The sequence below is a fragment of the Gavia stellata genome, chromosome 2, assembly GCF_030936135.1.
Source record: "Gavia stellata isolate bGavSte3 chromosome 2, bGavSte3.hap2, whole genome shotgun sequence".
NCBI lineage: Eukaryota > Metazoa > Chordata > Aves > Gaviiformes > Gaviidae > Gavia > Gavia stellata.
In genome coordinates, this window is record NC_082595.1 from 1,514,639 (window position 1) to 1,539,588 (window position 24,950).

The 24,950-nt window shown below is 40.0% G+C and overlaps 2 protein-coding genes across 3 annotated transcripts in view; one reads left to right on the forward strand and one right to left on the reverse strand.

The window, feature by feature from the left end:
- Positions 1–4,608: 4,608 nt before the first annotated feature.
- On the forward strand, positions 4,609–10,380 carry DEGS1 (delta 4-desaturase, sphingolipid 1). Its single transcript, XM_059834332.1, has 3 exons — positions 4,609–4,699; positions 5,623–6,365; positions 8,595–10,380. Exons 1-3 carry the CDS (start codon positions 4,618–4,620, stop codon positions 8,739–8,741), a joined length of 972 nt encoding a protein of 323 aa, XP_059690315.1. The 5' UTR covers positions 4,609–4,617; the 3' UTR covers positions 8,742–10,380.
- Positions 10,381–15,623: 5,243 nt separating this feature from the next.
- The window catches only part of NVL (nuclear VCP like), a 44,621-nt gene continuing 35,294 nt past the window's right edge, over positions 15,624–24,950 (reverse strand). For both annotated transcript variants that reach the window (XM_059832547.1, XM_059832541.1), the window contains exons 20-23: positions 23,920–23,996; positions 22,363–22,451; positions 17,691–17,761; positions 15,624–15,953 (exon numbers count right to left, since the gene is read on the reverse strand). In XM_059832547.1, coding sequence (XP_059688530.1) covers positions 15,909–15,953; positions 17,691–17,761; positions 22,363–22,451; positions 23,920–23,996 — 282 coding nt within the window. In that variant the 3' untranslated portion in view covers positions 15,624–15,908. The remainder of the gene's footprint in view (positions 15,954–17,690; positions 17,762–22,362; positions 22,452–23,919; positions 23,997–24,950) is intronic.

The window sequence follows — 24,950 nt, forward strand, 5'->3', positions numbered from 1 at the left end:
GCACTGAAAATGCAAATGCTGCATTTGTAGCTGTTCAAAATCTTGATATTATTACCATGGGTTAAAGTGCAAGTTTCTCGTACGCTTTGTATGGCTGTCAGTGTAACATAGTGGTTGTATTTAAATAGCCAAACAAATCGGAAATTGTCTGGTCAAATATTATATAAATCATGGGAAAATTGACATTTTTCCTGAAACTTCCGCTACAATTTTTACTTCTATAAAACATATTAGCTCCTATCAGAAGTAACATTGCAAATGCCTAATTTTTGGCAGACATTTAATTTTTTAAATAAACATGTTGGGTAGTTTGAGTCTTTCATAAAAAGGTATGTTTCTTAAGAAAAACATCAAGGAAATGATAAAAGATTATCTGGGGGAAAGGTTAAACTGTTAAAGGAGCATTTGCTATTACTGGTCTTCCATGGCTCAGAATTTTTTTTACTGTTAAAGATCTCTTTAAGATGGATATCTGCTATTCAGTTTAAAAATATTAGCATATACTTTATCTTTTAAAAAATAACAATTTTGAATCAAAGGGGCAGCATGATAGCTGTAATTACTGTGTATCATTTGATACAAATTCATTTAATGGTCATTCATGATGACAAATTCATGTAATGGTCTAATTACCAGATATTTATGGTTAAATACTTATAAACAAGTATAAACCTGTGAATTGCATTTACTGAATAGGTTTATTCATACATCTCTTAATATCTTTCACTTTAGTTTCTTTATTAATTTCTAGAAGATGCAACCAATTCCCCCCCCCCGCCCCTTCACAATATACAAATAGTTTCAGGTTATTCAAGAGTACCAGTTATTTATGTCTGTGAACCTCTAGCTGTGTGTAAACTGAGCTGGAAAGAACAACAACAGCCTATTGTTACATGAAATATTTTCCGCAGACGGTGCCAACTTGGAACCTTCAACTCAAGGAAGTATCACGTGCTGCAAGTTTGCAGGTGCATCCTGATCCTCTGCGTGCTCAAAGTATGGTGAAATGGAACAAGGCCCTCCAAACATAAGGGGCAGAGGAGATGGTTACAAGCAAGCTCTGAGAAATGCCACAATAAGGGTACACCACTATTTCTGTTTCACTTCCCGGGGAGGGGGCTGGAATATACACCAGTGGTATAGATAGAATGTAGAAAGCAAAATGACATAATAGTTTAGAGAAAATAGCTGGAATGTTAGCTTCTGACACCATATTGTCCCTTATTAAATAAGAAAGAATGCGTTTTTGCAATGTATGAACAAACTGCTAAATAGCCTGAGGTAAAACTAAATCACTTCTGAATATCAATTTCTATGCAAGTTTACTTGAGTTAGTGTATCGACCTCCAAGTACAGGGTTAGTAGCAATCAGTGATTGTATAATCTGTTCAAGGGAGAACATCAAACTAATGAGACTAAAATGTAGTTTACAAAGTTAGATGAAAAATCATGTTATTTGCAGCCAACTATCAGTTGTCGGGTTCAGCTTGAGTCCTTGTAGCAAGGGCTGAAACTGAACAGCTCAGGGTTGCAAGAGAAAGTGATAGTACCTGTCTATTATAGCTAGTTTCTTAAAATAGCTTAAAACTGCTGAGGCTAGCTTTTCTTTTTCAGCTTTACTTTTTTTCTAAAAACAGCACTTTGCTGTGTAAACTGCTTTTTGTTTCCTGGTAAGGGATTTTTTACAAATTTGTGTGTCTGGTGAAAATGGTATCAGAAGATACCCCAATGGTACTTTTTTGAGGGAAAAGGTATTTGCAACCAGGTCTGGCTCCCCAAATTGAACAACTTGTCTGTAAATGCAGTATGCAAGCGCCTTCTAAACAAGGGCTGATGGATGCAATAGATGGAAGCCCTGAAGGAAGAAAGATGACCTGCTTAACAAGATACATTCCTCAGATTAAAGAACAGGTATAAAACAAATATTAACTTCTTCAATCCTTGACACTCTCTCTGCAGAGCACATTAAATTAACCACAGTAGTTCATTAATGCTGCAAGGATGCCTTCACGTAATTTCTTCATGTAAAAGGTAAGACCGTATTGAACAGAAACTTAGTTGCTCTAACTGAGATCTTCTAACAGTTAATTGTGGGAAGCACGAAGATTGCCTAAGGAATTTTCAACAAGGGCCTCTTGAAAATAGGATGACATAGGATGCAGTTAAATGTGTCTTCAGACAGGAGAGGACTACCTGATTTCTTGGCATTCCTGATGGTTTTAAGAAAGTAACTGGCAAATTACAGTGCTAGATTATTTCATTCATCAGTAAATTCGGTTTGGAGTATTCTATAGTAACGTGTCTAGTAGTCATGAACTGTTCTGGTACTTTCCAATTCCATTCCTCTACTACTTTGCACTGTACCTGCACCAGCTCCCTTGTCCGTGTGCTCCCCGCTCTTGCAGAGCTGTGCTTACTGGATCTCACCTGCCCGGTTGGATGGGGATGTGCTGCCAGCTTTGGTTTATGTGTAACTGAACACTCTAGGATTTTTGTTCCAGCCTTGTGCCAGCTGAAGACGCGCTAGGTACTGGATCTCTTTGTCTTCTGAAGGGAAAGCATCAGATGCAAAACCTGTCAGCTTGCTGAAGATCTTATAAATCTGGATTTGTTACGTGGGCTGCTTAAACCAGAAAGACTCAGTGATTAAACAGGAAAAACACTTTGCGCATCAGGACATTTGGGCAATTAAATTTTCCAAAACTGTCCTATTTAACATTTTTCGTAGTTGTTTAAGCCTTGTTTGGCTGCTATGGAATGTTTAGTTTACATATCTGGGATCTTCAATTTAATTACCCTGCTGAAACTTTTGACTGTTTACAAACCTACGTATATTTGCAGTGCTGTAAACCTTCCTCTGTGTACTGCACTCCTGATCCTCTGTCCCTCCTCCAATGCTCCTGTCGACAGCTGCAACCTTTCTTATCAGCAGACGCATTCGTTCTTTTGGCAGGATCCTTCCCACAGATGAGAAGCTCTTGAGCGCAGTGATGGATAGCAGTGCTAATATTTGAACTATAACAAGAAGGGAACGTTTTCAGAAACATTACGTACAGTGTTTAGAGTGCAGTTGAGTGAAACACTTGTGATCCTGGCAATTTTGCAGTCAGCTTCTGCACCGGTAACTCAAAAGCACTTCCTGGTTTATGGTGGGGCGGTCACTGAGCAAAAAGGAAAACTGAACATCCCTTGCAAGGACAAAATGCCTTGATGGAATCAACATCTGGTTTACCTCTTCCGCTGCATCAGTCCTCACAAAATTCAGGTCGTGTGACTAAGAAGGGAAAAGCTGTGAATAAACAGTGTTATATGAGAAATAGATGCAGGGACAGATTAAATGGAGTTTGGTTCTTTCGGAGGGGTTTGTCAAAGAAGTTCCTAAAATATCTTGCCACAAAAAGTGAAGAAAACTGAGGCCTTGGCACAGGCGTTTTGAGTTGTAGATAAATACCTTTAGGCAGCTTATAGAAATTTAGATTTTGGACAAATGACAGCTAGTCCTTACAACCACACGTCTCTCACCTTTGGAAAAGAAAAAGCGTTCTTTGAGGAGCCGCTGTAAGCCGCTGTTTCTGTTTCCAGCCTCCAGAAAACGAGGCGGGTGAGACTGCCCGGCCGCCTGCGGTGGCTTCTGGGCAGCTCGTCCCGAAACCGGAGAGGGGCAGAGATCCCACAGACAGCTAAACCGGTGTAAAGATGACTGAAGGCAGCAGGAAGCGCGGCCCGGGGGGGCGGGCTGGGTGAACGTGAAGCTGGTGAGGCTTCGCCCGCCCGGCTCGCCCTCGCTACCACGGCGGATAGTGAGGGAGCTTCGGGTTCCCCCAGCGCCCCGGCGCGGGAGGGCTGCCGGAGGCAGGGCCGGCCTTGCAAGCCGGGAATTTTCCCTCCCTCCTTATTAGCTATGCCTACGGCCTTATTAAAGGCACCCACAGCGCAGGCAGCGAGACTGCCGGTTTGAGAGGCTCGCTCCCCCCCCGCGCTCTGCTCCCCCGCGGCGGCAGCGCGTCACGGCCCCCCGCACCCCGGCCCCTCGGGACCCCCCCGCGGCCGCCAAGGAGGCGCAGGGCGGCCGGGGCCGGCCACACGCCTGCCACGCCGCGGCGGCCCCGGGATGAGTCAGCCCCGCCGCCTCCAGCGGGAGGGCCGAGGAGCCGCAGCCCGCCCGCGCAGAGCAGCGGCACCTCTCCCCTGAAGAGGGGGGACACACGCGACTTCCCTCCGGCGGAAGCGGGGGCTGAGGGGCGGCCCGCGCCTTCCCGCCCGCCGCCACCGCCGCACCACTGGGAGCAGCGCGGCTCCGCCCGGCGGAGGCGCCAGCGGCCGAGGGCAGCCGCCACCCGGCCCCTCAGGCGACGGCTTCGCCCGGCGCCTCGCCCCGCCCGGCCAGGCCCCCGCCGGCGGGCGGGAGGGCGAGGCGCTCTGGCGGGGGCGGTGTCTGTCAGCCCTGACAGCCGTCAATAGCCAATGGGGAGAGAGAACGGGGTGGTGGGCGGGACGCCCGCCGAGCCGCCTCCGCAGCGCTATAAAGTGCGGTGCCGGGGGCGTCGCGAGCCGGGTGCTGCGGAGCCGAGCGCGGGAGCGGGCGGGTTGGGCCGGGTGGATCGCCGCGCTGCCGGGATGGGTAACACCGTCGCTAGGGAGGACTTCGAGTGGGTCTACACGGACCAGCCCCATGCCGACCGCCGCAAGGAGATCCTGGGTGAGGAGGAGGAGGGCTGGCGGCGGTGTCGCCGCTCCTTGCCGCCGGCTGCGTGGCGGGAGGGGGGGGACCCCACAAAATGGCTGCCAGCCGCCCGCCCCGGGGGGCGCCGCGGGCCGCGGCGGAGGGCCCGTCCCTCGCCGCCAGCCGTTAGGGGCTCCCGGCGGGCGGGTGCGGCTGGGGCCGAAGTCGGCCCGGGCCCGCGTGTGAGGGGAGCGGCGCTGGCCGCGTACGTGGAGGCGGCAGCCGCCGCCTTGGCGGCGCTGGCGGGGGCGGGGAAGAGAAGGAGCGGGGGGGCGGCTGGCCGCCTTGACGGCGGCAGAAGCCGAGCACCGGAGCATGGGGCGGGCGGCCCGGGCTTCCATTTCGAGCCGCCAAGCGAGCGCGGAGCAGCTGCGGAGCGGCGGCCGGGGCGCGCCTCCCCGCCCGCGTCCGCGGAGCCCTTCGTGCGGGTGGGAACGAGCTGAATAACCGGTAAGGTGTCTGCTGGTCGTGACACATAGACCGTGTGTCGTGTGTGGAGGTCGTCGCGGCACCCAGTTTTGGTGGTAAATAACCGCGTTTTCAAGTGAGATGCCTCAGTCGGACCTGAGCTTACTCGAGCCCTTCGGCGTTACTGGTGGGTTGTCAGTCCAAAGCCATTTCCTGCCTGGGTGGGCTGGAGGTGGTACTGCTGCTTGCCGGGTACGTGTCGAGTTGCTGAGCGATAGGAAAATGCTGAGATGATTTAATTCTGAAGGATCCATTATAGCACTAAATGTCACAAGTGGAAAGGTGGTGCGTTGCCATTACCTTTGCAGACAAGTCCTAATTGGGAGGAAGGGAAGAAATGACTGTATCTGCTTTTGTAATCTAATTGGGATAGTTGGCTATGAGGAGAGCTTTTAAGTAACTCCTTTTTCATTTAATTCTTTCCTGTCTAGCTAAACATCCAGAGATAAAAGCGTTGATGAAGCCAGACTACAACTTGATCTGGGTGGTTGTGCTGATGGTTCTCGCACAGTTGACTGCATTTTATCTAGTTAAAGACTTGGACTGGAAATGGGTAATCTTCTGGGCATATGTTTTTGGAAGCTGTATTAGCCACTCCATGACTCTGGCTATTCATGAGATCTCTCACAATAGTGCCTTTGGCAACAGCAAAGCAATGTGGAATCGATGGTTTGGAATATTTGCCAACCTCCCTCTTGGTCTCCCGTATTCCATATCCTTCAAGAGATACCACATGGATCATCATCGTTACTTAGGAGGTGATGGAATTGATGTGGACATTCCTACCAACTTTGAAGGCTGGTTTTTCTGCACCCGTTTTAGGAAGTTCATATGGATTGTTCTTCAGCCTTTTTTCTATGCGATTAGACCTCTCTGCATCAATCCCAAACCCATTACTCGACTTGAAATAATCAATCTGCTGGCTCAGCTTTCCTTTGATGTTGTGATATATTATTTATGGGGAGTCAAGTCCACTTTTTACATGCTTGCTGGTTCAGTACTTGGACTTGGGTTGCACCCAATTTCGGGACACTTCATAGCTGAACATTACATGTTTTTAAAAGGGCATGAGACTTATTCCTACTATGGGCCACTTAATTTGCTCACTTTTAATGTTGGCTATCACAATGAACACCATGACTTCCCCAATATTCCTGGCAAGAGCCTTCCACTGGTAAGTTTCCTTCCAAGGTTATTACTTCTTCTCAAAATAAGCCCTATTTTAACTTGAAAATCAGGTAGAACACTGATAGTTACAAGAATGGAAGTTGGGAGATTTAAAAAAAAAAAAACCCAAACAGGAAAAAAACCAAAAAAACCCCAAACCAAATAAAAACCAGATCAATTTCTAAGTTGAGTTGATGAAGGGGGTAATTAGTTACCTTTTTAGTGGTATCCTGAACAAGCGTCCAATGTGCTGGCTGCTCAAGCCTCTTCCATAAAAGGAGAGAGGAGGAAACGTATGTCTTACAGGCTTTGCAGTAACTTTAGTTTTCTGTAATTACAACCAGCCTTCTGTTTTCTTTGGTTTGTCAGTATGCAGAAAACTAGTTAAGAAGCTGCAAATAAATTCAGAGATTTGTCGGCTCAGTCTTTGAAATCTTAAGGACAGTATTGTAATGCATGCTTATCCTTCAGTCTCTTCTATCACTGACATTCTCTGGTGGGGAAAAGAGAGGGTTTGAGGTACTGCTAATGTTTGTTGTACTGCTGACCAATGTTTAATAGCTTTCTAGTTTGGAGCAGCTGTTTCCTCTAGTGAGAACCTTTGAACCCTAAATAAGTTTCAGCTGTACATTGACAGAATTAAGGCTTCAAAGCTAAGACTTAGACCTGTTACCTCCACATGAGTAGCAGAGGTGAATTTTCAAACTGCTTTTTCCCCACCTGAATCTCTGCTGGTTTCTTTTAAGCAGGAGCTTAATTCTCATTGTATACATGTTTCCCAATTGGAGCATGGGGACACAGGCTTCCAGGGTTACACCTAAAACTCGTCTTCAGTGACAAGTGTTTTTCATCAGACACTAAATTTGCAGTTTGATGGGAGCTGTGGTGTTGGTCTTGTAGCTTTGTTACTGCACTTGGTAATAGTAAGACCTTGTAAGCTTGTGTGCCTTTGGTGTCTGAACTTGATTGTTATTTCTGTTGTCAGTGGTGGAACTGTAGATGAAGTAACTACTCCAGCACTTGTTTAGCAGTGCAGTTAAATTCTGTAATTGGTTTGTTGAGACTTTGTTTTTGTGGCTTTTCTTCTTTTTTGAAAAAAAGATTTCTCTTAGTCATAGATTTCATTTTTCAAATACAGCTAAAGTTGCTTTAAGTCACCTTTGATACTTAGATCTGTGCAGGTGAACCAGCATTTCACTTTTTGCACCAGTACTTATGTTGTAAATAGGGAATTCTTTTTTCCAAGTATTTAATTGCAGAGGTAAATACCCAGCTCTGCTACAGGACTATTTATCTACAGCTCTGATAAGAAAACAAAGACTTCTTTTAGAACAGTGTAGTTAATTTGATTGGACTGGACTCTGCTATGCTTGGTGCTAAAGATCGCTCAAGTACTGAACACTTGATTCCAGCTGGGGTACTGGTGAGCTGAGAATAATTACTGTTGAATAAAAGTATACTGGCTAGATGCACTATTCTATAGGTGTGGTGAAGGATCAAACGATCTTCAGCTCCAAACCACGTATGCAAATCTCTTGGGCTTGTTTGTTGCTTATACGGATTAATATTTTTCTTCTGTGTAAAGTTATGGAATTTAGTGAAAAATCAGGTTTTTTCTGTTCAGGTTTTTAAAGCTTTAGGTGGTTGGTCTTAAATATCAGTAAGGATATCTAACTGAAACTCCAGCTCTCTTAGTTTAAAACAGTGGTCTAGTCAGCATGTACATCTGAGAATAAAGCATTCAGAAGCAGTTTATGTTCATTCTTGAATGTGTCCTCAGAAATAAGATGGTTTTTCTTCTGAGTGCTTAGATTTGAAACTACATGTAAAAATAGCTATGTTAAACATCTCTTCCTAGAATTTATAACATCCTTTTTAGCGATACATACGTATGAGTCACACTGAACAGAGTCACCCACTTCCACTAGCAACCAAACTGCTTGCTTTTGTGAGCTACACCATTCCGTAGGTAGGACAGAGAACGGACTTCAGAGTGTTAGCAGAGTTTGGTCTGGTTAGCTTCAATATAAAAGTTTTGCATGAAGTTTACTTAATAACCAGGGAGTTGCTTTTCCTTCAAGAAATTTTCACATTGTGGCACTGGTAGCCTTTCCTGTAGAATCTAATGTCTAAAATGAAACTTCGAGTGCTTTGCGTTGTTACAGGTTGAGGACTGTAAAGTTGTCATGATTGGTGCTAATATAAATAGTATATAAACCTCGTATCTCCTCTTTAGGTCAAGAAAATAGCAGCTGAATACTATGACAACCTGCCACAATATAACTCTTGGATAAAAGTACTGTATGACTTCGTGATGGATGACACAATCAGCCCGTATTCACGCATGAAAAGGCAATTAAAGGGTGAAGTGAAGCAAGATTAAACTTCTGGCAACCAAAAAACTTTGAAATGTCTGCTTGCTTTAAAGTGGCTGGTATAAGGTATCTTGCTAAAGATGTTCACCAGTGTCCTGAATTAAGATCTACAGCAACATAGCAATGCATCCTTAAGGATTTGGTAGCAGACTCCTACCAGCTATAACATTCCTCGCAGTCCTCAGATTCATTGGTTTAATGTGTATACGTTTGCCTAAGGATCAGTGTTATATGCATAATGCTAAATCACTTTGTTACAGAATTTACTTTGGCAGGTGTTAAATCTATATAAAATGTCTGACTCATATTTTAAAAGTTCTCAACGTAGTACACTGCCCACAATATGCTGTTTAGATGACTGTAGTGTTAAAATGCTGTACTTACCTGTTAATTCTAAACTAACATGATTTGTTAACTTAAAACCTTCTGTTGAACCTGTTTCCTAACTTATGGGTGGAAGGACTAAATTGGCACAGAAATGTTAAGTCTGCTTTTGTTTAAATATGCAATGGTCATTTGAAGCACTGCTTTTACGTTCTACTTTTTCTACTGAAAGTACCTTAAAAGAGCAATCTATCAGAATGAAATTGGCATTTTTGAGATGGCTTGTGTGACTTCCTTGTAAAAAGGTGGGGAATTCAAGGGTATTGCCAACTTTGTGGGTCCCCACCTACTGCCTGAGCTGCTTCTGTTAGCATATAGCTTGAGCGGCTAGCATTTAGAATTGTATTGTGTAAGCCACTAGTTAACTGATCCGTCTTTTCGTATTTGAAAAATCTTCTTATGGTTTGGTTTTTTCTGATCTGCAAAGAAAAATGATTAGGCTTGTCCTAGTTGGTTCTGCTGTCACCATGGTTTTAAATGCTAAGTCCAATATTTATACTCATTTGGAAATGTGGCTTCTATGGCAAACTGAATCAATTGAAGCAGATAGTGTTCTGCAAACAAGGCTAGCTACAACTCCTGACAATTCTACCTATTAAGCATATTAGTCACTTGTGTACACAAAAGGTGTTGCTAAATGATCTTGATTTTTTTTTTCTTTTCTAAACCTACAGTACCCTACATAAACACTTGTCTGTCTTTCATATTAAAATGTGGTGAGAGCACAGGTGGTTAATACCAAACTTCCTGCTTAAGAAGTTTTACAGTTGGGAACAGAGAACGGATAGACTTGCTGAACCCTGAAGAAGGAGTCTTTACATACCTCAGCACCATGTATTTGCCTTCTATCATCTAATGCATTGATGATAGCTTTAAGCTGTCAAAGATGGCTACAAATCACCCTTAAATCTCAAATGGTGATCCTACAGTATGTTCTTCACTTATCTGACAGATGGAATCTGATGAAGGTAGAAGTCTCAGCTACTGCCCACACTGGTCTGCTCTAAGTAACTTAATTTTTAGATGCTTCCAGCTCCTGCATTCTGTAGGTTTTTGTGGTGGTCTTTTTTTTTTTTAAGAAGCTGAGTGCCTGGGAAGAATGTGTTGGTACATCTTAACCCTCACTTGATTGAGGTGTTTTGTTTTTTTAAGCGTGGGCTCTTATCTGTATTTAAGTAATAGAAATGGTATGAAAGTGTGCCAACCACTTATAAAGTGACTTCATTATGATGTCAGTAACATGCTAGCTAGGCAGCATATTGCTCAGGGTATAGTGTAATGTCAAAATATACTTTATCTGGTATTTTTCACATGTAATTAAAAAGCAAAGATTAAAGTAACTGGGTGAATTTTTGACTGGTCCCCTAATGCTGAAGGACTTAAGCTTCAGAGAAATTTGGTATTTTCAAAGCAGATGAAGAGCTGTTCTCTTGAGTGGTGGTATAGATGAACTAGAGAAGAATTGCTGCCTTGCCTTTCTACTAGGAAGAAAACTGAGACTTGAATGGGCTTAGCAAGTTGCAAAACAGTTTCTTTGTAAGCTACTTCTGCATGACTGTTTCTCAATTTAAGTGAATGGTGAAATTAAACATCTTTGATAGCTTGCTATAGCTGAATGAAGGATGGAAAGTGTCTCCAAGAAGTTCTACAGTTAAAGTTGAGAAATTGCTGATCTGAAGTATTCATCTAGGGTAACTGAGAGCTCAGAGTTTAACTTTCATACTTGGGCTTAGTTACATATTTCATAGAATCACTGATGCCCCTTACTGTCCTCCCAATGGGTAGTGCAAGTGTGAATTCCTGCTTTTAAACAGGACTGAAGTTGCCATCTCTCTTGTTTAAAACTGCAAATATTGCTTTAAGATGTCCTGACTATGATCTTCCCTCCCAACTCTGATTATAAATATCCCATTTTCCCTTTATGAGCTGTAGAATAGTGACAAATTCTGAGGGAGATACCTATGCTTGCCATAATCTTTCTGAAACATATGCTACTGGCTACCCATTGAAGAACACTTACTGGACTAGGTTAATCTCAGCCAGTGAGACTTTTGTTTGGATCTAAACCATGGTCTGGTTCTTGCAAGCATTGGTAACTACCATTCTTGGGCATATAATTCCTGTGTAATACACAAGAAGCTTTGGCGTCTAACTTCAGTAGTAGGGATGGTGCCAGAAGCAGATAATCTGAAAGTTAACCTATATTGCAGCATAGTTTCATCCCTAAAAAAAAAGCATTTCTGAACCAATGGTAAAAGGAATTAAGACAAGCTGGACTACTTGACTTGTGTTTGGTTTATTCTAAATGAATAACTAGTTCTCTCCAGTCATACTTACAATGTGCTGTTTAGTCCAAAGGCATGGCATGGAAATGAGAAACATTAGAATTGTTTTTATATACATATGAACCATCTAGTTATTGTTTTTAAGGAATTAAATAATTTTCATTAATGCTGTTAAAATACATCTGGCAGAAACAGGTTATAATTTTTGAAATATTTTATCTTGAAAGTTGGAAGGAGCTTTGACTAACTAGTGAAGAATAAATTAAACCTAAAGAGAATTAAGAACCCTGACAGTTAACCTAATTATTTTTTTAGAAATCTATTCAGATGGAATGAGTTAACTTTGTCCTTTCTTGTTACAGTGCTTGTTACAGTTTGTTCCTTTCTGGGTCACTAAAGCATCTTGCTAGTTTGTCAGTTTGACAAACTCCCCTTATGTGAAATAGGCCAGGAGTTAAACTGTCAAAACACAGCTGACTTTGGGTCAGCTGTGTTAAGCATGTCATCTAAGTATTTCATCTGCAGTTAAATTGTGCAGTGCCTTCAGGGCTTTCAGAGTAACTTACAGTTTTCAGAATAAACTGCCTTGCATGGCTTTTAACACACCCCCCCACCCCCCCCAATTATTTGAAGCTGCTTAAGTGGAGTAAGTAATGCATCCTGGAATCTGATCATACTAGGCATGAGTTTTCCCACAGGACAGGCGTGGGTATATTCCTCTTTCAAAACAAGTCTTGCCTCTGGCACTTTTGTTTTGCTGTTGAACCTGTCTGCTCCAGAGCAGCAGCCAATTAACGTGTTAAATGGGTGCATCTTTCTGGCTACAGAGCTCCGTACTTTTGGATCCTGGACAAGACTTCCTACCTGGAGCCAGAGGCCAGTTGAAAAGTAGTTAAGACTTTTGGTTCTGTGTCTCAAAATTTCTCTGGTTAAGTCTTTAAATGTTGCCAGCAAGCATGTAACACTTGCTTTGAGTCTACAAATGTTGAGAAATAGATTTGTTCTAGGTAAGTAGACACAGTTAGATAATGAGCTCAGATGTCCACCTCTGCCTCCTTGGCATTTATTCCTGTATCGGGTGAAGTGGCATGCCACAGTAGAACTTAAAGCTGTTCATTATTTAATGGTGAGGTTTGACAACCAATACTGTCAATGCTATAGATTGCAGGCTGCCATATTAATTGTGTTGGACAAACAGGAGGAGAGTTGCTTTTCGGTAGTGATCTTGCCTAAGTGGTCTAAGACACAGCTTTTGGAAAAGTGTACTCCTCTGTAATTTGAAAGAGTCTCAAGAGACTGAGAGATCTTCTATTTCAGTGCTATACAAGACTTCAGTGAGGACAAAAATGTTGAAAAAGTTTCCTATTTAGCCACAAATGAAGACAGCATTTTTGTTTCCTGCTGATAGTTCCCTGCACTGCCTCTGCCCCTATCCATGCTGAAGTTAGTATCTAATATGCTCTGGGACAGAATCTGTATTGTGATTTAGATATGTGGCTAGCCTCAGGAAAAGGGAGAGAAGAATGGCCTGATGAACAATTTCTTGATCTTGTCCCAACAGAAACAAGATGACTAGAGGGAAAACCTCCTCTAGGCATGTCTGCTAGGAGGGATGGGAGCTGCAGATGCAGAACAAACTAGTGGTCTCTGTATTGCATGAAAAAACTTGTTCCTTAAAGTGATTCACATTTTCTGTGTACAAGTGATCTTGCAATTTCTCTCTTACCAAGTTTTTTTTCAGTGATAAGTACTATAGCCTAAGCAGAATTTCCCACAAGAAAAAGTGGCAGTGTGGGTGCAGCACCTTCTTGTGTGAGCAGTCTATAATAAGAGTTCAGTTGCCTACCTTTGTCTGCTCCTTGATGCATGTATAGCCCAGACAAGGTAAGCAAACAGGACAGGGACATCTGACTGATCTGGCTTTTTCTGTCTTTCAAATTAACTTCAGATTTTCTTGTTAATTCAAACCCTCCTGCACCCTGCTTCTTCCACTGCCACAAGTTAAGGAGAATGATCATCAGACACCTTGTATATTAAACAGCTGTTTTGTGTTAGAACTCTTGACAAGACTATATTACTACTATTTGAATAGCAATACTGTTATTACTACTACTTGAACAATATTTCCTCCTTAATCTTGCCTTAAAGTCCTACCTTGCTTTCTTGCATCATATACACAGGAATAGTACCATCATAAGAGGAAAGGAGGAGAAAAATTCTTAGGTGAATATGCCAGGGCTTGAGGACTTTACTCCTTCATAAGCTCATCAACTGCATCTAAGTATGGTAGTATATGCATAAAGGAGGAATCATTCATGTGGATTTCAACTGTAAAGAATGGCTCGCTTGCCACATCTTCTTTCCAACAAAGGATGACAAATATTTCTAAATTGTATCACTGAAGTTGTACCACAGTTGGGAGACTTTTTTATTCCTGATGAAGTTTATATATATGTAGTTTATTCTGAACCCAGTGCATGCCATGGGCAGGTGAAAACATTGACGGTGTTTAGAATTATCATATCTAAAGGTAAAATGGCTGACGGTTTCAAATTTTGTATTTGAGGTAGCATATACTGTTTTCATGGGGCTCCTGCTTGATTCTTTTTTTCATTGGTCAGCTCTCAATCACTCAAGTGAATTGAGTATGTTACTGTACTAAAAGGGTTCACAGCTTGCTTTCACAGTTGGAGCTTCCTATAAAGCTTTTATTTAAGAAATGTAGTAAAAAAAAAACCCTTGAAGTTGTAGATTTAGAGCTAAACCAGGAAAAAGTTTATGTAACATAGGTGGTTCTTTTATAGCTCTGTACATGACATCTAGTTATGATTTTACATTAAAATCAGTCACTTAACTGATAGGTACTAATTGCATTGCCTCACAGTAACAAACATCCACAAGTGAAACTACCTGAGATAAAGTAAAGATCCCTTTATCTGTAGGCATCTCATTTGTTAGTCAGATGAGCCACAACTTGAGTCACTGAGTCTCAGGCTTCCCTAAAAGAGGGAGGGAATATGATACCATGTTGTGCAAAAATCACAGTGGTAAGTACAAGCTGCTGAGTGGCAGTGTTTTTAAAATACAAGTCTGTGGTGTTCAGTTGTAATAGCCTTCTACATTTACCTTTGGGGAAAAATGTCAGATGGCAATTCAGAGAAGAATCTAAGTTGTAAGGCACTGTTCCCTCTCAAGGCAAGATCAGTCTTGAAGTTAGATCAGGTTGTTCAGGGTCACAGCCTCCCTCTTAAATGTTAAAGTAGGGGGTATGATTACAGAACAAAGGTTGCTTACAAAAATGATTTTACTTGTCTATATGGAAATTTCATGACTTTAAAAATTATTTAATGTTTGGTGTTATCAAACTTAGCAGATTTCATGGAAAGCCATTTAGCAGAAATCGTCCATTTCCTGTTCTGATCCTTGACTGATGGTTGCAGTGCTTTTTGGAAGAGTAAGACTGATCAAAGATAGGAACTGAGATTAATCATTAAAGAACTTCATAGAATGATGACAGTGGTAAAAAAATCCATGAAGGAAATTAGTTGCTCAGTATCTGTCACACTTCAGTGTTTTGTCTTAACTTAATACTTCCCAGTGTGCTGATGCTGAAAGTTACGACACTCTTTCCAAGATGGAATTTCTTGTATTTAAAAAAAAAAAAAGCTTGAGGTTCTCAGCCTGTTTCTTAAAACAGTTGACATCATTGTCCTTCTTCCAGAGGCCATCAAAACCACTTGAGTTAAGAAATTCAAATCTGTAATAGATTTTTTTGTTGCAGATTTGTCTGTCTAAAAAATAATTAAGAACCAGCTTGTTAGATAAGAAACATTTGAAACAGTAAAAGTTAGGTGGCTGTTAAATCATAGTATCGTAGCACTTCTCAGATTTCCATACTTTAATCTCTCCTAGATAACTTTTAAGACAGCTTGCCATCTCTGGAGAGTTTCTTTTGACAAGGTGAAGGGAAGCTGTTAGAAGCTCTGAGAACCTGTGCTGGCACAATCATCATGTGTCACTGTATTTGGGAAAAGCATGATGAATGGTATGATAACATACAGTGCAGTACTTCCCCAGACTACTTTCACAGCTCTGTCCCAGTCTTCCAGAGTCCTTCTTGGAACCAGGTATTTTCTTTTATGGTTGAAAACAGCTATTTGAGCAATGTAAACACTTTGAAGGGTTAGTCTCTCTGCCTCTGAGGGATTTCTGATTAAGGGCACCAACTATTGTATCAGAATTGTATTAGCTCTTTAGCACTAAGCATTCATTTTTAAAACAAATGATGATAAGCAGTAAGTCTGTATTGTATCTTTTATTCTGGAAATAGTTAAATTAAGGATGGTTTATAAGTAGGTTATGAGGACCTTTTTTCAGGTACCATTTAAAAAGTTGAAAGAGATTTAGTACAGCTTCTTTCCAACCTGTCTCTTGAAATCAGGCACAGGTATTACAAAACTCTCCACCAATGCAGAATAAGTCTCTTTTGGGAATTGTCCAAATCTATCACCTGCACAGTGACTGACGCAGTTCTTCATACATTATTTGATCCTAGCAGTGCCAAGATAAGAGGAAAAAAAAAGACTTCAGACAATGGTAAAAAAAATGCAATGTTTAAAAGTGACTTTATATGTATTGTTTAACAAGAAAGTGAAACAAGGCAGCTGTACAAGCCACTAGCTATATTTAAAAACATCTACAAATAAAAAACTAAAGGCAAAAAAACCCCCCTACCCTTACTTATAAAAGAGGTTCTCCAGTAGTAGGCACCAATGATATGTAATTAACAGCCACCTTTGGTAGAGTTCTTATACTTAATATTGCCATGCTGGGTTCAGATCCCAGCTTCACGAAGAAGATGCTGCCCTTTTTGCCAGGGAAGCTGCTGCATTGATGTTCTACTCCTCCATTTACTTCTGCCAAAATGAACAGACATGATCTTCTGCTAACTTACTTAACTGTTCCTTAATCCTTTTCACTAGTTGCTCAAAATGACAATTTTGAGGAACAGAATACTTAGATGTTAACTTCCACTGAAATAACTGGCTTCAGAAGGTGATGTCTGTCCATAGCTTTAAGAACTACTTACTTATTTTGGTTTGACTTGAGACAACTGATTAAAACTAAAAAGCAAGTCAGCTCAACTCAGATGTGTATGGGAAGGAAAAGAAGAGTTAGAAGCACTAAATCAGTGAGATGCAGGTTTTTTTATTTTCCAGTATTCATAGGAAGGGGTGTAGAGAGTTTTTTGTCAGATTGAATTTGTCTAGCAGATAGGAAGTAGCATCTGGAAATGGGAGACAAGTATCTTGTACTCCAAAAGATATTTCAAAGTACCTAACTGAAAATGCTTCAGATGGATTTAATTGAAATACAGGCCTCTGAGACATGTGATAGTTAAGCTGCCTTTGAGATGCAGAATGCCATTTCTGGTTAACTCTTAAGAACCAGAAGGAATATGTCCTAATACTTAGCAGAGCTTGCTATGTTAGAGGAGATGTTTTAAGTTTTTGTGGTTGTTGCTTCTGAACTGTTTGCTCAGTGATTAGCAACGGGGAAGAAAACAACAACCAACACCATCTTTAAAGGATCTTGGAGCCAAAGATCACTTCTAAATTTTAGAAAAAGTTACTGACCATCAACATACAATAATGAAAGGAAATAGTTACCTAGTTAACTGGCTAGTGTTCAAAGGGAATATATTAATGTATTTTGGCTACAGTACACTCATGGCAACACAGAGACCTATACACAAAAGCAATAACAATTCACATATATATATATTAACTTCCCAATTATAGTAATTAAGATGATTGAACAGCTTTCCTTTCAGTCATTAAAAAGAACAGGTCATAAGGAAACCTTTAATAATTATTGAGCATCTTAGGGTGTCACATCCATCAAGGGGAGGGAAGGTGGTGGCAAGGTGTGGTGCACTCTAAAGGCTTTGACTTTTAACTGAAAATTCCACAGACATAAGAGGTTAGGGCCAGCTCAGTAAGTAATCTGGGAATGTCACTGAGAAGTCTGAGGTGCCATACTAAATAACCTTGATAGCATGGTAATCCATCTACCTGCAATGCATCATTTGTAGCTGAAAAGAAAGACTTTAGTTTCTGAACTGATGTGAAAAACATCAGGTTTGTTCAATGCAAAAACAGGTAGTGTCAGTTGTTTGAAATACATGCAAGTATACTGCAAACTTAACTATTCCCACCAGTCTCCAGCATAAAAAGACTATCCTTTCCAGAAGAGTAATCAGTCTTACATACTTGAAGCTTATCTTACCTTTTTTGATACTGAAGATTTCACTTTCCTAAAAGCTTCTTCAAAGTGTTTATGGGAAACCTTGATTTCTCCTTGAACAAAGCAAAATAAATTGAATTGCAGGCAAGTGACAATCAAGTGATTTTTTGCATGTATTTCAAGGCAGCATTCTGAAAGCTAACTAACTGCATGAGATCTAATTCAGTAGTGTTATGAACACCTGAACTCTTATATTTTATGTAGCCTCCTGTCTATGATCTTCGGCAAGATCTTCATTCCTCTACCCCTTGCACCTTAAGCCAAAGAATACATACTTGTTTCAGAAAGTTATTTTAGATATTAATGTTTCCACCTGCAGATTGAGAATTTCATTCTCAAAGATGTCAAGTCAACTGCAGTTCACCTCAAATCCAGTTAGAATTCAAGTCCCTTAACCCTTCTAGTTCTGGGCTTTACTTTCTATACATATTTAATATTAAGTTTCCTTACAGAGTGTTATTAAGTACCTAGAAAACATTCTTCTTACCATTCCCATTCTACTACACAATGCTCAATTCATAAATAATTGACTTCATGTCATAGCCTTGTCTGGCATTACCCAGAAGTGATGAAAGCTTTCACATTTTCAACTCCCTGTCTTTTAAGTTTAGGCAAATCCCCTTTTTGACCTTCATGCAGCTATCCACAGTAATTATTCCTAATCCTAACCTTTTGAACAGGCTTTTTTTTTTTAGTATGCTAAAATTTAAGCAATAAATAATTGATTCCTCTGCTCTCACAAGCAAGTGCCTTGTTTAAATGAGACTTAAGAATCCCAAGATATCACTACTATACAATTAATTACAATGCTAACATTACGCACAGGTATCAGATACGATAGAGGTACACAAAAGTATGTCTTTAGGGTCAATTTGGTACATTTTTTATGTATTTAATTATGACGCTTTTTGCTTCCACAGATACGTACTGCCCCTACCTTTGTGTACATCTTTGTAATGTGAAATGGGATGTGCCAACATGAAAAAAGCTGTTAAGATTCCTCATTAATATATTTGATGTCTGAGTCTAACAAAAACATTCTGCTGATACAGCAGAAGTCTACAAAGCAGATGGATGGTAGTAAATTAAAGATGAGACCTTGTTTAAGGTATAAAACAGAAAAGCAAATAGTCTACAATTACTATTACTTGCTTTAAAAGTAAAGATGAAGATTAAAGTTCACTGAACTAAACATACAACCTTGCTGTTCCTTCTTATCTCAGTTCTCTGAAGCTCTTATTCAAGATTCTCATTACCATATAAAGTTATACCAGTATAAATAAAGATGTAAATTTAAAATACTGCTATTAAGTTATATTTCCCCAAGGAAACACTTACTTATAGAAAGAAAAAACAGTTCAACTTGGGTCTTTCACAGAAGCCAAATTACTTTAAGAATGAGTCATCAAAACTCCATAAAATAATAAAATGAAGCTATGAGAATTTAATTTTGCTTTCAGTTTTGTTTTTAAGCCTGTAACTTTTAAATCAAATTGTGAAACAAGATATAGCCTCAACTATAGGGAGGAAAGAAGGGGAAAGGAGAAAACAGCATTAATCAGCTAGGAAGATCAGTATCATTAAGGACATGATTATCAGAAAAAGTCAAGGTGAAACAGTTTATGATACTAATTTAAGAGTTAGCTATGGTAGGTATAAGCATGCTTTTACCTGCTGCTAGGTAAAGTAGTTTACCTCCCACTGAAAGTAAGTCAGGCTGCTTCATGCGCATTGCAAGGTAAAAGCAGGCACAATGCTTGATACTGTGGAGAATTTAGCTGTCGGTGATCTATACCTTGGCTACTTGGCATTAACATAGTTTGCCTTGATTTCTGATGACAAAAGCATTTAGTCTGCATAAGTAGGTTTGAATGTTTTATTATTTGAAACAATTTATCTTGATAATGATAAATTGAAATAATGAAGTAAATCAAACAGTCTTTTTAAAATAAGACTAAGTACTTAAAACACCAAATATGAAATTGTTTTTTTTCTATTTACATAGATGAGTGAAGGATAGCTGGTTCCCTTTCCTCTTTAATTTGAACGTATCAAACAAGGACCGGATCTTGCTCTCCAAATTCAACTGCAAAGATAGAAAACTTTCATCTCCCCTGTTAAACTACACTTGCTCTTAACTGCTGTAACAAGAAGTCTCATAGACTCTTTGCTTAAGAAGGTCAGCTTTACAGACTACGCAAGTGATGTGGGGTCACTGGCTATCTTTTAAAAGAAATAAATACACAAAAAGGGACATTCCAGGGATGAAGTCATAGTTTAGAAGGTCAATGCATTCTCTGCATTTGTCTTTGTAGCTGCAAATGTTAAGAGATTCTCATACCCTATGCAGTCTTTGTAACTAGATCAATTTGGAGTAAGTATACAGTAAGTATTAAACCAAAACAGGTCAGTTAGGATGTTAACAGTAAGTCACCAGGACCAGATGGTGCCCACCCAAAGGTTCTGAAGAAACTTGTCTATGAAACTGCAAAACTGCTGGCCAAATCTTTTAACCTGATGATGTAGCCACGAGAGGACTAGTAAACTCCAAAGAATTGTAGCAAAGATCCTTTGGTGGACTGAAAGCTGATTAAAGGATACGAACTAGAGTGTAAGGCTTAATGGTCACTTTTCAGGATAGGGAACAGGCAGCAGTAGGGTCCCGCTCTGGCATTGGTGCTGAAATCAGTTTTATTCAACGTTTTCATCAATGGTTTGGAAAAGGGAGACAGAAGTGGAAACTCCCAAGTTTGCAAGTGATACCGAACTCTTCTGGGCAGTCAAATGCTGGGCCAATGATGAAGAACTCCAGAGCGACCTCATAAAACTGAAAATCTGCCCAATCTTTGTTAGGATTCCCCCCCTCTTCCCCCAGACAAACTGCAGTATCTGGCAACTCCCAGACTTCAGTGACTAACGTGATCAGCTCTCCTAGGACTGTTCAAGTCAGAAGTCAAATTTATGGATTCTTAAAAGAAATATCACAAAGAGGATACCTTTCGCTATAAAAAAAGTCCTTCAAGCAAACCACGACTGAGTGTTAAAAAAACCCACTCCCCTGAATTTATTCCAGAGGGAAAATACCAGGTATAACAAGGAAGATGGACCAGTTTCTACAAAATAGAAAGGAGCAGCCCTCATCTCAGCCAAGTGCTTCCAATGTACTGACTGACAAGGACACCCAGCACCCATCTATAGTCATATACAGAGCTTGGGAGGGGAGTCAGTTGTGCATGTCTTGTGGTAACACTGAAGGAAGAAATTCTCCAGTTTATGTACACACACTACTCTTTTGAAGATGTAAGTGAACAAGGTCTCAAATCAGAAACCACCTTACACACCAGCCAGGGCTGACATCTTGGAAATCCAAACCCAAGGACATCCCAAACAAGCAGCTGCCATAAACATGCAGATCAAGCTGTGCCTATATTATGGACTTGCTGGCTGCCAGCACATCAATACAATAAGTGCTCAGGCTGCAATCCTAAATGTGAAGGCTGAATTAAAGTGATTAACATCTTTGATCAAGCCTGCTGTATTCTGGATAATTATAAAAACAAACAGGATAAATTCAGACATTTCCATCTCAAATCAAGAGCTTTTTCCACCTACAGCAAGCAAAACGGGTAACCAAGTCATACAACAGGGAAGGTTTTTATAGTTTGTTTCTCCCCCGCCCCCCCAATGAACATGCTAGTTCCTTCAAAACAAGAAATACAAACATTCTGCTCTGTTAACCTACTGTTGTTAAAAACCAGACACGACTGGATATGTACCAGATCAAAAAGAGTGATTCAAAGCCATTAAAATTCCAGCGTGGTTCTTAGAAATCGGAGGCATAATGAAAGCCTAATATATTTTCCAAGGACATCATCTGAAAATTCACAATTCCGTCTTAGCTTTGCATTTTGACTTAAGGGTAAAATAACAAATGGAATTACTAGGAAAAAATCTAGATACACACACTATTTATATAAAGAGTTTCAATTTCCAATTACGTTTCCTAACTGCACAACAATAATTTAAAAAACAGAGAAATCAACTTAAAACAAAAGTGCCAGAGATATGGAAAGGGCAGACATTGTACTTGAAACAATTTATAACTCCCTGTTAAAGTCCTGGCAAGAGCCACTGATGAGCTAAATACCCAACATCAAGAATGGCACTCAGATTCTCCTAGCGCCATTACCACTAGATGCATGTATTCAGTTACACAATACAACTGTGTGCCAAAGGTATGCGATCAGTATGTGTGCAGTTACAACTGTACTCAAATCTGCAAATAAGTCAGTATAATTAGTCTTTGATAGTGATGTGGAAATTTGGCAAAGATGCATTCAGTCCAGTACCTGAATTGTCAGTTTATACTACCATTTAAGATAAACTTTTCTTTCAGGTTACACAGTTCAATTCTTTTAGAAAAAAAATTTTATGCTGAACCTCCAGCAGAACCATTTTTTCCTGTACTCTCCCCTACATGTACTTCAAAGATGCTTATGTGTTCCTGAAACAAATCTGACTTAATTTTTGTTTGGCTCAGAAGTCATCAATGTACAGCATACATGTCTTTACGCTTGTCTTGAACTACCATAAATACTTCGCGTTCCATTTATCTTCTCACTGTTCAGTTAAGATTTTTGTACAGCTTTCTTACCTTTCTCGCTTTTAGTATTCTGCAGGGCCATTTCCTGTCTCAAGGCGCAAATTGAAGCCTCACGCACTAGAGCGGAAAGGTCTGCCCCTCTACAGACACAAACAGAATAGATTATTTTAGGATAAATTTCTCTTGTCTTTTGCTGATGGCATATAGAAAGGCAAGACACTACAAATGATGGTAAAAGACTGGTTGTGCTGTCGTAAAGGTTCATCTTAAGAACACTGGAAAGAGGTCCAAGGACTATCCAGTGCTGCAACCATTATTATGGAGTGACGTCCTCCAGATTTTAGGCACAGATTAAGATCAAATAAATGAGAAGCAAGGGAAGAGGCAAAAACCCCACCCAGCATCCTTGAAAATGCCAAAGGATTGATTAATATTGTGTCACTTGGTGGGAACATGATACAGTTTTTTTGTATCAGTCTTATGAAAGATTCAAGTGGAATCCCCCATTATTGCCTTGCTCAAAGCTGGATCAATAGTTAACATGCACTTAAAATAACAGTAGCCACAAAACATGGTCAGATCAGTGTATCTAAATACTTGTTTCCAGCTGTTGAACTTTTCACAAGCCTTCAAACTGGTGCAAGTCACTGAACCAAAGACAATTTTCACAATTAACTCCCCATGCTTCATTTGGGGATGCTAGGAATACTGCTGTATTTAAAAAACAAAACCAAAACCCAATCAACCCAAAAAACCCCCAGAAAAACCTATCCTACAAACAAAAAAAACCCCAGAAAAACAAAAAAATCCTCTAAAAAAATCCCCAAACAAACCATGCCGCCCCACCCCCCCCCTGCCCCCCCCCGAAGATAATCAGCAAAAGGGGAGAGAAAGAAAAAGTACTCATCTTTCCCAAGTATAAAACAATGACGAACTAAAAATCACTACTGGTGATAGCCTCCATTTCTAGGAATCAAAAGCAATATTGTGACACATAGCATGCCATAAACTTTATCTTTTGTGAACTCCATAAAATCATTAACTATTAATAAATCATTTAATAGTTTAAAGCTTTTTGAAGTTTTGTAGAACACAAGTGCAAATTATTCTGACAGATATGGCTATCAAGCTTTCCTAAAAAACACACCTTTGTATTCCCAAAGCACAAGTTGAAATAGGCCCTCATTACTTTGTCAAACACATCACTTTCAGCTGTGTGACAGAACAAGTTGGTTATGGTTGCTTAAACAAATTGCTTTCGTCATCATTGTATATGGGTCCACAGCTTAGGGCTCTTTTATCCTCAGATTATGCAAGAATTAGAAAACAAAACCAAGCAAAGCCAAGAAGCCTCTACTGATATGTATTTACAACATGAAGAGGACTACTCCAGGTGAAAAAAGACTTTAGCATCCATATATTCCTACCAACTCCTTGGAAAAAAGCACAAGTGAAAGCAAGAAAAATACCCTAAGGGAAAAGGCTTATAAACCCTGAAAGTTAAGAGATCCTCTTAATAATAACAACAACATAACACACATTATCATGCATCAGAGGACTGTTGGCACTGCACATTAAATATTAAAGTCAAAACTAGAAGATACTTACGTATAACAATCACAATGTTGACTGTAAGCAATTTCTTCAAGGCTGACATCAGTATCTAGTGGAGGCCGAGTGCCATCCTAAAGGAGTTGAGATAATAAAAAGAAGATAAGAAATTTTTACACATGCCGTCCCCAAAGTGATTAAGTTTCGTCAATCAGGAATCATATAGGCGTCTGACAAATTCCCTGAAATATCCACAAATATTAACATTTTTAATCTCAAACTGACAAAAAGGACAACCAGCCATTTAATTATGAAATAATAAGTGATGCTAAATTTTAACTTCCCACCAACAGATTAGATTTTCTCTAACAAAATGATGGCCAGCCTGTCACAGGGCAATACAACACTGACTCTGTTCCATATGTGGACATGCCTTAAGTAGCTGGTTACATCAACAGCATTGTTTAGCTGAACTTCCTCTAGTTTTACTATGTGCTGAAATCAAATAGCTAAGCAATAAGCATGTAGATTTAGTCTTATCACCTTTAAGACTGAATTAATTGTATATCTTTTATGTTCTAGATGTACATTTTCAAACTTAGAATTTTCCATTTTGGATTTCATAAAAGTTTACATGTACCATAGATATTCCTGTAGACTTTTTGACTTTCATATTATTACTGCTTCCTCCACAAAGATCCCAGAAGTGGTTTCTTTTGATATTATTTTTGCATCTCCAACAGCAAAAAAAAAATGAACAACATTATAAAATATGTTTTAAACTAGCCAACAAAATTTTCAAACACTGTAAGCATTCAGATCTCCCTATTACCCTTAGTCAACAGTAAAGTAGTATCATGGTAGTACAGAGATTCTAGATGCCTATAGTATCAAACAATACTTGAGTTTAGACATGAAAGGACACACTTTGATATAACTGATATATTTCTGCCAGAAACTCATTTGACAGAAATGAACAAATTCATATAATTCTTTTCTGACTTCTTCAGGTGAAGAATATATACCACATACCTACAACACCTTTAAGAGAAGAAAAAAAAAAAAGTATAGTAACTGGCAAGTTAAAA